The sequence below is a fragment of the Ischnura elegans genome, chromosome 8 (assembly GCF_921293095.1).
Source record: "Ischnura elegans chromosome 8, ioIscEleg1.1, whole genome shotgun sequence".
NCBI lineage: Eukaryota > Metazoa > Arthropoda > Insecta > Odonata > Coenagrionidae > Ischnura > Ischnura elegans.
In genome coordinates, this window is record NC_060253.1 from 62,853,006 (window position 1) to 62,866,080 (window position 13,075).

A 13,075-nucleotide genomic window follows, 5' to 3' on the forward strand; every position below is an offset into this window, starting at 1 on the left:
AGTTTGTTGAAAATGCTCTGGGAATCAGAAAATAATTATTGCATTATGAAAAAAGACATTATACCCAGCTATACAGCATCTAAAATGGATTGATCTGTGATACGGTGCACTACGAATAACTCTGCTAACTGTCAGCACAGACGCCTGAATAGTATATAGTTACCTACACGGTTTTATGGTTTCATGCTTATGTCAATGAGAACAGTGATCGAATGATTTAATTATTGATGCACCGTGAAGTGACGACTATTACGGGAAGACTCTCGGCGTCGGTAATGCACTTAAAGTAGCGTCGATGTTTCCATTTAAAAACGCCAGTGACGTCTCAGGTCTCGCGAAAACAAAAGTAGTAGGTGCCAAAGCGGAGCAGTGGACTGCTGGTCAAACAAACGAGGGGAATAAACAATGGTAATAGCTGGATTAAAAGGTCCACGAACAATTTCCGTGGAAGAGGGGACGTTGTCGAATGCTTGAAACAATGAAAATTCCGTCACGGGCGACGCCTCGTGCCCCCTCGCCTGTACGGACACGAGAGGCTCTATGGGGGCACACACTTGTTGGTCGTGTTTTTTTATCCGCCCCTCCCCTCTTCCTTCCATCGCGTCGTGCTTTGCATGACAACGGTGGGGGATAAAAGCCGGTATTCGGATTGAATGGCTGACGAAGGGGACGCTGGGGAAAATTGCGTCTCGTTGTGGGATTCTATCGCTCTGCTCCGGAATGGTCAGCCGCTTCTGTGAGAATACCGATGCTTTGAGGAGCCCAGCATCGAGCAATATATATGTAGAATGGAATATTTTAAATGGCATTTTCCTAGCATTTTTTTATATTTATCGACGGCTTGGATTACAAAAATTTGCTTAAATTTTCTCAGATTTTCTAACGTTAATCGCTATTATAGCGGGGATTAAATTTTGCCATTCTAAATCAATTGAAATGTAATTAATTGTAGTTCAATGTATTTCTACTTTCATTATGTGAAGAAGTTAATTGTAAATTGGTTATTATAATGTTGAGTGTTAAAGTCCAACGTTTTTCGCTTTTTATGTAGCAAATCATTTAGAGAGATTGTCAGGCTCATAGAGGTAGGAAATTTATTTAAAGTTGTAGTCACTTTCAACTCAATATTCTTAAAATTTTAAGCAGAAATTTTAACCCTGAACGCCATCAAACATGGGAATAAAATTCCCGATACTGCGAAGGTATGGTTCTAAAGCCGATTGTCATTTGATCAATATCCTTTGGAGAGGTCAGCCGCTTCTGTGCACCGATGCTTTGAACTGACTACTGTCGAGTAAGTCGAAGAAAGGAAATATTTACTTATATTCACGCTATATTAAACAATTTATTTGACGAAAAAAAACCTTTTGGATTTTCATATATCCGTAATTAATGCAATTAACTTCAGTCAATAGCCAAACGCTTGGATTATCCTAGGTTATTAGATTTAGTATTTCTTGGTTAAGATCACTCTAATTTGTTATGTAGCACTAGTAAAGAACACCTTTAATGCATGGAATATATCACCTCTTGTGTCTGGCTGGCAGTCGTCCTCCACCGTTTCCTGGGTTTGCGCCTCTAACGAGCCCTCAACCGCTTGGCCCCTTCATTCTACCTTCAGCGCAGAAGCAGCGTTTAAATTTTCGAATAATACCCGGGACGGGTCCCGCCAGCGCTCGCATCCGATGAGACAAACGAACCAGGTCTTCAGGGCTTCTGAAAAACTTTACTTTAGCAAAGAATCGGTATGAAGTCGAGGCATAGGAAAAAAACTAAACGAAACCAAAACTTTTACCTTCTTCTTAAACTCTTCTTGAAAATTCATGTCAAGAACTCCACTAAGAAACTTAATGTTCATAACCTGGGTTGTAATTTTTTTGCAATAAATATATGACGGGGAAGAGATAGCGTGAAGACACGCATGCGATGCCATAAAACCATTTTGTGTGAGATGAAAATTTTTGGATTCCTTCCAAAAGCAATAGAACTTTTTCGTGGAAATTGTTCATAATCAATGCATCGTTTTGCATGGGAGCGTTTGGAATTATAATGTATCATTAATTACTTTTCCAGAGAATTGAGTACGTCCGGAGTGGTGCATAGTCAACATCAGAGTTCATGACACCGAATAATTATTTTCAATTACATTTGACTTCAATACACAGTGTAAAGAAAACTGTGGTTATTTTAGTATCGCAATTTAAGAATTAAAATAATATTGATAGATTGAATATTTGATTATATCAAACATAATCTTTGGAATGGGGATATTGGTAATCCTCTTAATGAGATTCTTGCCATGATATTGTTGAATTATGAATTTCACTTTGCAATTTTCCATTCGCAATAAATGCTTAATAATAAAAGATGAATTTTTAATTTCCACTATATAATTTTTACGATCGTATAGAAGTTAACCCGGAATTTTTTGTCTCTTCCTGCTCGTCGGCTGTTGAAATCACTGTTTTATATTTCGGAGTTAACATTCTTTCCCTGCTTTTGAAGCCGTAAGGATGCACGGATTAGAAAGGTTTCCAAGATTTATGCTAGGGATAGGGAAAGAGGGGGAGGGATAACTGTGAATTCGAAGTGTGGCATTAATGCTTTGCAGTATTCCTAAAAAAAAATTATTAATACCCACCGGTTTTAATGCTGGTGCGTCATTATCAAGAGTCTCACAATTACAGGTTTTAAGTAAAACAATTGCATAATACTGGCGCACCAGTACTGAAGCCGATCGGGCGTTATCGCATAGTGTGTGAAATATTATGTGACTTGGATGAACTACTATTCTGCTGTGTGACTTGGAGTTCATAATCCTTCGCAGGTGTAAAATTGCATTTCGACTTGTATCCGATTATGCCTTAACGACATACGCACGCATCTAAGGACTCGATACCAAAGATTTCAACAAATTTCAGGGAAATGGGGGAGTTAAAGATGAATTCCAAGTGAAACACACATGTTCGTGTAGTATATTTATACGTTACTTGAAAAAAAATCATTTTGCCCATTAAATTGACACCATCCCGGCACTTCTGGTCTCTTCCTGTACGTCGACCGTTGATATATCTCCGCTGTCGAGTTACTGTGGGATTTCATTGTAAATTCAAAGAGAAACGTAAATACTCATATGCGGTCGATGGTTTACCCCTGCCAAACATCTCTGTATGTAGCTTACAGGGTAATGTGCAGATATAGCTGTGCTCCCTCCCAAGGTGGATCCTCTGAGGGTTACAACGCACCGGCGCCGAGAACCAAGTCGGAGACTTATACGTCCGCGCTGCCGGGGAGGGCTTTGGAAGGGAAGGAAAAAGGAAAGAGGCGCCGGCGCGATAGGAGCCCGACAATGCTTCTGGGATAGAGATAGGGTTGGAAGAAAGGGACGGGGTACACCCTCGCCGCTATGGAAACGACGAGGGCCCCCTAAAAAGCGAAACCCTGCATCAGCCATTAATGTGCTAACGATTTTGGAGGATTTTCCGATTAAAATGAAAAAACTCTTCGATCAAATCGTTGGATATCTGTGCTCCTACTGTAGATTCATATTATCTAACGATTTGATCGTTGGATTATTCTTCCTCATAAAATAATCCTCTAAGGTCGTTAGAATATCAATTGCGTACGCATGGTTTCGCTGATGGTAGGACCTGCCCACATTGTGACGGTGCAGGATTCCTCGTCCCTTCCTTCCTTCCCCGTCCTTTCCTTGGAGGCGTCATCGGGCTCCTATCGCGGTGGCGCCTCCTTTCCTTGTTCCTTCCCGTCCTTCCCCTTCTGGGGCAGAGGAGAAAAGCTAATCGCTTATAGTCCTCGCCTCAGGAGTGTATCCCGCGAACCCGACCCAAGGGTTTCGTTACCATTGTAGATTCATATGTTACTTGAATGATGATAATTTATAAGTTTCTATTAATTGTAAGTAAGTGATATAAACTGGCATAAACTGCCTCTTCTTCTACGACGGCCGTTGATATCTCCGCTGAAACAGTCGGCCGCAGGTTTAAACTTGCATTTCGCCTTGAATCCTCGGTTATCTTGAGAGCATATGCACGCGTTTCTGGACTCGAAAACTCTCCAAGCTGGATGCAAGGGACAGGGGGATAGGGGGTAGGGAAAGGTGAATTCGAAGAGAGACGCACATGCTCCTGTTTTTCGCGTTTCCCGCTTGCAAAACGTTGAGAGAGAGACGCTGACGGTGTTTTGGCTCAAGGGATGAAGAGGGATTGGCGGTGGGGTGTAAAATACGGGGAGGGGAGAATGGAAAAATAACCTGGGAAGTTGGAGGGGGGAAGAGGGGGAGTGATAGGTGGGGGTTGCACCGCTGGGACGGTTGCAGAAGGTGGTAGAGTGCAGATGGCACGACCCCCACGGCGAATATATGTATAAAGAGGGTGGGGTGGTTGTTGGTCGGGAAGAAAGGGAAGCAGAGACGGTTGGTCCCGGGAGGGTCGCGGGGTACGACGAGGGGATCCTAACGAGAGAGGGACAGGGTTTGGTAGTGGTGGGGGGGATTTGGTAGGAATGGTGTTTGGGATGGGGATCTGTTATGAAGCATTCAGGGGTGGCAAGGAAGGGGATGAGGATTTTTGAAAGGCCTCTGTTGTGAAGAAAGATCGGTGGAACTTTGAGTTGAATTCAGCTATGTCTTTATTTCCGTTAACGCAAGTGCTAACATACTAATGCGAAAGCTTATTTAGCTAAAAAAATAAATATTTTAAAATAATATATATTCAAATAACTGAATAATTATTTTTTTTAATGAGCAATTGGTTTTATACAACACGAATACATGTGTGGGATTAACGTAATTTAAAATGAAATAGTTTTGAAATTTAATTGGTATTTGTGTGATCATAGTTCATCATAGATAGTAGATCATAGTGGGTAGGAAAAAGCTGAGCGAGAAATTTAGCCTATATTCAATATTTAAAATAATCAAGTAATATTTTGTTATACTAGTATATGAATTGCCGTTCTCCTTCTCTTTTTGTCCAGAGTTTATGCCTTCATCAAAGGTATTGGCATGCTGTTATATCAGAACTTTCTGTAGCACTTATTGTTCTGACTAAGATGAAAAATATTGACATTCGTGTAGAGCACCCATTCAACCAAACTTCACATATATGAAATTAGCCACTTGAAGAATTATCTTTTATTTTAAATATTTAACTTGCCTTTGACAAACTCCATCATCGAAAGAAGACGTCATTAATACCTGATTACGGCTGGGACACTGTAGAATCATATTTCGGAAGATTTTTCCACCCAACCACGCCTTATGCCTCTGAAAAGCAGAAAAAGCGGGTTTTTTTAATCAATAAAATCTTTAAATAATGTAACATTTGACCTCTAAACTTCTGATCGATTCTAAATTTTTGTACTTTATTTTAGATTGAATTAAAATCAAAAACATGAAAAGCCCCACGACATTTCGACACTTCGAGATTTTTTTCATTACTCTAGTGTGAGGTATTTAAATGGAAAGTTACAATTACTGATTGGCAGTGAATATGTCTGGGGTTTCATACCGGATAAGATCCTTCGTATCTCCTTCTTCGAAAATCTTTGAAAAAAACATGCATTATTTCAACATTATTGTTTGAAAAACTTCCACGAAGTTTACTCCTAAATCCTCAACAACTATTGCCTCTCGCGTTCCATGAAAAATTATTTAAAACATTTGATAATTCACGCATCAGACAATCAAAGTAACGACATTTTTAGATATTCTAGTCCTCTTCCCTCTTTAATACGCAATCACTAGAATAATTTATAGGCTCTCACTTTGCCTGAAGCATTGCAATTTTTTAACATTAGGTTTCCATAGTGGTATTGGGCTGACTACTCAGTTTTCTTGGAAATTAAACTATTACTAATACCACTTCTTATTTACATAGCGCGACCCAGGTTTCGATGAATTTCACATTCGCGCCTGAAGATGAATTCACCGAAACTCGGGTCGCGCTTTGTAAAAAAGAAGTAGTATAAGTAGTAGTTTAAAATCCAAGAAAACTATAATGGAACACCTCAAAGTTAATAGTGAGTTAGTGAATTCTGACTACTCAGGCTTTCAGAGTTGTAACCACGTTACTTAAAAGGGTACCGTACTTAGACGAAGAATGAGAGTATTTTCCTCGATTTTAAACTGGTACCAATCTTCGCATTTATTCAGATGTAATGCTATTTGTAACCCTTAAATATCCTTACCTTCAATTCTTCAACGCTCGCTAATATTGGCTCGAGCGCACATAAATTCACACTAGAATATCTAAAAATGCCGTTACTTTGATTGTTTGATGCGTGAATTATCAAATGTTTTAAATAATTTTTCATGGAACGAGAGAGGCAATAGTTGTTGAGGATGTAGGAGCAAAGCGGGATTTAAGTGGGCAATGAGATATCCCTCTAAACCATGTGTGTTTCTAGAGCCTTGCAGCAACGTCTCACTGCAACGTATTGGTAGTAGCTGCAACGTAATGACAACATCATAAAAGCCTCCATACGTATTCCCTAACACGTTTATTGCAACCTTTAATGAATAGCAATCATAACCGTCTTGTAAGGCCCTCAAGAATTATATCCTTCCGATTAATTATTTTTTGAACGGTGATGATAATGAAGCGCGTATAGTTAACTTTTTCCAAATTACTTTCTGAATAAAAAATTTCGAACTTACTAATTTTTTTCGGAGTCCTAAACACTAATGAATACGTAATTTCTACGTTGCAGGACCGTTTCAATGTGGCCTGAATAGCGCTTCGAGTGGGTAAATACGATGCTGGGTTTCTCATACAACAATAGATTAGGCTTACAGACGAAGGCTCTATTGATATTTTCGCGGGAATATTTTAATCCCCCAGTCTTCTCATTGAGGGAGTGATAAATACATCCTTCTGACAATTGTTAATTCACTTCACATGACAAAAAATCGCGTATAAAACAACATTCACTAAGCCACTTTCTTCCTCAGCTCTTTCGAACTTATAAAAATTTTAAGTGTTCGATATTTGAGACACAAACATTACGTTGCAGGTACTTTGCAAAGCGACCAGAATAACACCGCAACATCTGCAACCTCGCGCAACTTGTCTTTAACCTTGCTGCAACATTTCGTGTTTACTAGGATAATAGGGAACTCTTATGGAGTAAATAAGGAAAGAAAGTACAGTGAACGTCAGCAGAGAGGGAGAAAGTTACCACCCCATCCTTGAAGGGTTTGTATCAAGAAAAGGGTCAATATAAATGTAAGATGGTCAACCAATACTCAAAAATAATCAGAGGAAAGAAAGTACAGTGAAACTTCAGCAAGAAAGAATAAGAAAGATCGAAAAAGATAAAATACTGTGAGAATTCCTCGGAGTGGTGCGACTGGCTTGATTGATTGCAAAACTATAATTATTCCGTATGATAGGTAAGACGAAAAAAATCAATAGCAGAGCGTGGTTTCGATCCACGGACCTCTGGGTTATGGGCCCAGCACGCTTCCACTGCGCCACTCTGCTTCTTGCATTAAACGTTGGATTAAGACTAATACACGTATATATGTCATAATCAAGACGTGGTAACGGTATATAACAAGATACTCATAATTTATATTTTCATTCAGCATAGTATTTCTGCTCTCGCATTAATGACAATAAAGGCATTGCGGTACAGAAAATGACGTACCAGCGTTTTCCACAACAAACATCTTTCAAGAATGCATGTCTTAATCTAACCTCACGTCTTAGATAAGTCTTAATCTAACATTTAATCCAAGAAGCAGAGTGGCGCAGTGGAAGCGTGCTGCGCCCATAAGCCAGAGGTCCGTGGATCGAAACCACGCTCTGCTATTGAATTTTTTCGTCTTACCTATCGTACGGAATAATTATAGTTTTGCAATCAATCAAGCCAGTCGCACCACTCCGAGGAATTCTCACAGTATTTTATCTTTTTCGATCTTTCTTATTCTTTCTTGCTGAAGTTTCACTGTACTTTCTTCCCTCTGATTATTTTTGAGTATTGGTTGACCATCTTACATTTATATTGACCCTTTTCTTGATACAAACCCTTCAAGGATGGAGTGGTAACTTTCTCCCACAGTCATAAACTATTTGCTCTCTAAAAAAGTGTTTTTGCTTGATTGTCTTATATTTCATGGAGATTTGCATGCTTGGTAAGACTCCACACCGCAAGTGCATGTTGTTGATTCGTCACCTTTTACTAAACACCCATGAGGTGGCTCGCAGTGTATTATAAAGGAGTCAAATCATTAAAACACTGCATACTTTCCGTGGAAAATAATTGGTAAAGAAAAAGCCTACCAAAAGTATTAAGCCAATGATAGTTATTATCTACTTGCTCATTGCTAAAATTAAAAATTGCACTTACCATCCGATTCAGTGTCAACAATTTCTAGTTTTTACCTATGGCACAGAATTAACATTTTCTTGTCTAATAAAATGAGCAGGGTAAGTGATTCTTATGCTACCTTTAACTATCGGCATATCCGGCAGCTAAACTAAGTTCATGGTAGATCGAAATAGCAATTCATAGCAAGTACTTCGACCTGAAGACACCCGGTGGAATCCTAGCGAAACTGTCGTCACCTCTGACCACGAAACGCGGCGATAACCCGAAAATGGAGAAATCCAGCAATTCATACTAAGGCCTCAAGTATTATGCGAAAATGATCTGAAATCAGGACGCTATAAACTTGGCCTTCAAAATTTCTTCGAATAGTAGATTGGCAGTGAGGCACGGCCGATTTAAAAAAGAATATAATCGCTTTGACTATTCGCATCTGCTGAATGTTTTGGAAACGATAAGTCCCGGAGGTCAACACCCTCCCGAAAAATACCCAGGGGAAGGTGAATGACCAGCATTCACGATAGAATCGGTCGATGTGTAGCACCTGTGGCGGAAACACCGGCTTGTTTATCATCCGGGCACCCTTGCAATTTATTCTATATGCTATTATTCTGGCAATAACTGAGGAAGAAAGAGCTCATCTAAAGCGCATACTCCCTCAGTTTACGATTTAAATGGTATTGTACTAACATTATTAAGAAACGGGCACTATTTATTTTCCGAAATTTCAATAGTCAGTAAGAGCGCGGTCTATCAATGAACTTTTAAATAATGTTGCACTGTTTCAAAATCACTTCGATTAATGGTGAACTCTCATACTCGTCACTCGTCGCATAGTTGTCCCAAGTCGAAAAGCAATTATCCTAAATTAATGCAGAATATCTTTTTTAATATCTATAACTGAAATGGCTGTCTCATTGAAATGTCGAGCTGAAGTACATTCTTTTATAATTATATTAAGGATTTTACGTAAGTTTTCACCTCGACTTCTGCACCAACAAATTCCCTACTGTGCTTATCAATAATTTTTTATCTTTGACATTACAATTCTTTTTAGCTCATCTGTGTTTGACAATTATATTGGGCCAGCGGAAGTGCCTTTTGCTCATATAATATGTATCATCATCAAATGATTAACCATGGAATAGATTATTTTTGTAAAGGTACCAAAACTGTCAAAAAAGAAACCGTAATATGGTGGAAATTGTTCTCAATGATGTGATATGGTTGAATATGTTTATTGAATATCCTTAGCAATAGGTTCATGGAGAGAATAGATGCATCGGGTTTAAGGGATATGGTAGTGATGAAAAGTATCGTCGAAGCATGTTCGAGCATGAATTATTTTGAAACCTGCAAAATTTTCATTAAACAATTATGAATTCGACAATTTTAATGTCCTCCGGTCTATCCGTCGATTTTAGCCGCGCAATAGTTTTCGTCACCTTTCTTCAACTGTTAGAATATATAAAAACCACCATTTTCCATTAGAATATACTGCCTAATTTTCAACTTCTATATGTTGTTGAAAATTCAACCAATTCTATTTCAACCTTCTATTCGTTCATTTCAATCCAAAATATTTTTCGCCATTTCCTTCCTCAACAGGGCTTTCCTCATAGCTGGGCACGCGCTATTGGATTCCGGAAGAGATGGCCGATGGCCTTTTGTTTCTGCGGCACGCGATGGCAGGTTGGGAAGTGATAAAATGGGTCGAAGGGGGGGGGGAGTGGTCGATAGGGGTGAAAGGAGAGGGGGAAATAAATGGGGAACCCTTTGGTCCTCTGCCCCGGCAGTTGTTGTCCATTTGGGCCCTCAAGGTGTGTCGAAGGGTGGAGGAAAGAGGGAGGGGGTCCGGGGGCCCTAATAGATCGCAATGTGGCAGAGGCAGCTGCGTTGGCACGGGGGCCAGTCGAAATGGAAGGTGGCGGGCGGGACTTTGGCGCCGCCGCCGGTCTGCGAGGAGGATAGCGCGTGCGGACGGGCGTTGAAGTCTCCGCCCCATTCACATTGTCCCGAAGAATTGAAACGGTCGCCCCATCACAACTTCGATATTTCAGCGTTATAATAGACTTCTGAGGAAATATATGTAAAAGAGCAGTCAAGATGGCTACGCAGTTACTTAACACTTACTATGCATACCTTGGTAGTACTCCAGATCTCAACCCTAGAACTGGCCATTGAAAATACATTTTTCTTTTTCTTATCTTACCTACCTTTTAAGCGAGAAATAGGCGTTTTGTATCATTTTAAAGAATAACTTACATTTTTTCCTCTATTTGCTTATATTGAGGCTAGTACTACGTCGTTGAAACATGGCTCTCTACGATTTTTCAAAAGACGGATGGCGTAACATTACGCCCGTGGCAAAAATCGAAGAATTTCACCTGGTGTTATATTACACCCATAGCACGCAAGTGTTAATGAACTATTTTCTGTCTTTACTAGCATATTAATGTATGTACTAAATAACCTTATGGGTATAATTTGGATGGCATAACAACCGCCGCCTGTGCAGTGTTATGGCGTGTGGTATGCACAAGTGATGAATTATATCTGGTAAATAACATTTTTCCTTTAGTTTACGGTATCTTTCATAAAATTTTGCTATATTTTTTCACTTAAACTCATTAAGTGACCTCTCAGTGGCTAATTCATAAATTTACTACAGCGATAATTCACCGTCAACTTTTTTTTGTGTCGCCACCTTGGATAGAGGGGACTAGAGATCCCATGTTCTTAATGGAGTCATTAGTAATGTTATAAACGGAACATATTTTAAAAAATGACGTGTAAAATGGGGTTTATAAACATTGAGGAGAGTAAATGAGTAAATGGGTGCAGTACATAAATCAAAAACTGAAAAGCAGTGGAAGATAATTCATTTGTCAAGTTCGAAAAAATTGGTGTCATAATTAGGGCTAACATAGGTTGTCAACATTTTATGATCATAAGGTTAAGTGCTAATGCATTAAATGGTTATGAAGGGGTGCGTCTAGTAATGAAGATTGATGATTTTTTTCCGTGGAACCTTAAAACGCCCTAAGGGAGTTCATAATGAGGGCCTTACAAGGGAATAAAGACGCTTTTATCATGCATGGGGACGAAAAGAGGCAATTATCGTAGGGAGTAATTGTTCAGTAAGTATATGATGTTCCGCAGATAACTCTTTTCTGTCTTACTTATTTTCTATATGAATCACTCACATCTCTGTCATACTTTTCTATTTGTTTTCTTCAGTTATTGTTTGGTTCTTTTTGAGTTATGTTACCAATTTTTTAATTTTTTTGTTGAATTTTTTAAATATTATAAATGGTAACCTATTTAATAGTACAGCCGCAATAATGCAATTCTGGGTGTTCAAATCTTATAAAAATAAATAAGTACAAATTGGTATTCATTTTTGCGTTATTATTTTCAGGAGGCACCAATCGAATATCACTGGTAACATTATCGGAGGATCTTCCAGCCCAGGTGGATGTGCTACGATATTGGAGTAGTTCATACAACTGAAGAACTGCAAAAAGTATGTAGATATGTATATCAGTTAGGGTAGTTATTTAAGTTTTATTTATCCATTAATCAATCCTTATTCATACAAGTTCTTATAAGTATGCTATCAGGATTTCGATCAGTGCGAGTTTTTCATTAATGTTACCCTTTGAAGTAACAGATGCACATTCAGTAAATAAATTTTGCCTTGATTTTTGTGACTATTAATATTTTTATTGAAAAATAAATATGCGGCATATTACACCGGTTGCGTAAAAGGTATTCAAATTGCCAGTTAAACAAGGAACATATTATGTAATTCGTATCTATTACGAAATTTAAATATATAGTAATTATGCATTTTTAAGCAATCTCACTTTACCGTCACTATGAGAAAATAGTGCAGAAATTGTCTGGATGCAATCAAATTAAAATTTTCTATTAGTTACAAGTGATTCAACAACTATAGAATCTAACATTTTACACAGCTATTTGTAGAATGAGTGTGGGAATCTGTTTTAGCGCTAATTCAATGGTGACCTTTTGAATATTCGGTAATACAAGTATATTAATTGCATTTCCGTATGGTAACTCTTCATTCATAAAGCTCTCTAAAGGAACAGTTTAAAGGACGAAAACAAAGTAATAACTGACACAATGCTTGAAATATCAATTTTACGTCTATTATGACTTTGCTATTTGAAAGTTAATGACATTTTAGGTTACCACATTACTTAGAGGTTGATTCTATCATAGATATCAAGATCCTATTCTGATGTTTAAGATCGCCATGTTTAATATTATATAGGTATGATTTCATAAGACCTTTATAACTGATACGTAAAAGTTGAAACAGGGGTCTTAACGTCTTTGAAGATGTTAAGAGACCTTCTAAAAGAGATGGTTTCAAAAGCTCTGTTAATTTTATTCTCGGGTAGGCACCTTTACCGCTCTGAAGTTAAGCGGTGTGGAACGTTCATTGTGTAACAGTAGGTGGGGAATGTATGGCAGAACCCCTGGTAATTGTCCCAGTGCTACCTATGATCCTCTTTTAATGAAAGAATTCCCATCCCTGACATTGTTCCCTTCCAAACGGCTCCGAGGATATGAGTGCATGCTGCTTCCGTGTTTGCTTGTGACCTTGCCGCTTTCTCCTCCCAGTCATTCGTCATCTTGTCGCAGCAGTTTGTTTCGCATGATGGATACGGGGGAGTGGGGATATTGGGACTGTAGC

At 38.7% G+C, this 13,075-nt stretch overlaps 1 protein-coding gene and 1 non-coding gene across 2 annotated transcripts in view; one reads left to right on the forward strand and one right to left on the reverse strand.

Moving 5' to 3' along the window:
- The window catches only part of LOC124163940, a 250,137-nt gene that overhangs the window by 176,144 nt on the left and 60,918 nt on the right, over nucleotides 1–13,075 (forward strand). Inside the window, exon 6 of the mRNA XM_046541059.1 lies at nucleotides 11,771–11,875. Within this exon, the coding sequence (XP_046397015.1) occupies nucleotides 11,771–11,862 (92 nt within the window). The 3' untranslated portion in view covers nucleotides 11,863–11,875. The remainder of the gene's footprint in view (nucleotides 1–11,770; nucleotides 11,876–13,075) is intronic.
- Trnam-cau lies at nucleotides 7,431–7,502 on the reverse strand. Its single transcript has one exon. It is a non-coding gene; the product is annotated as a tRNA-Met (tRNA).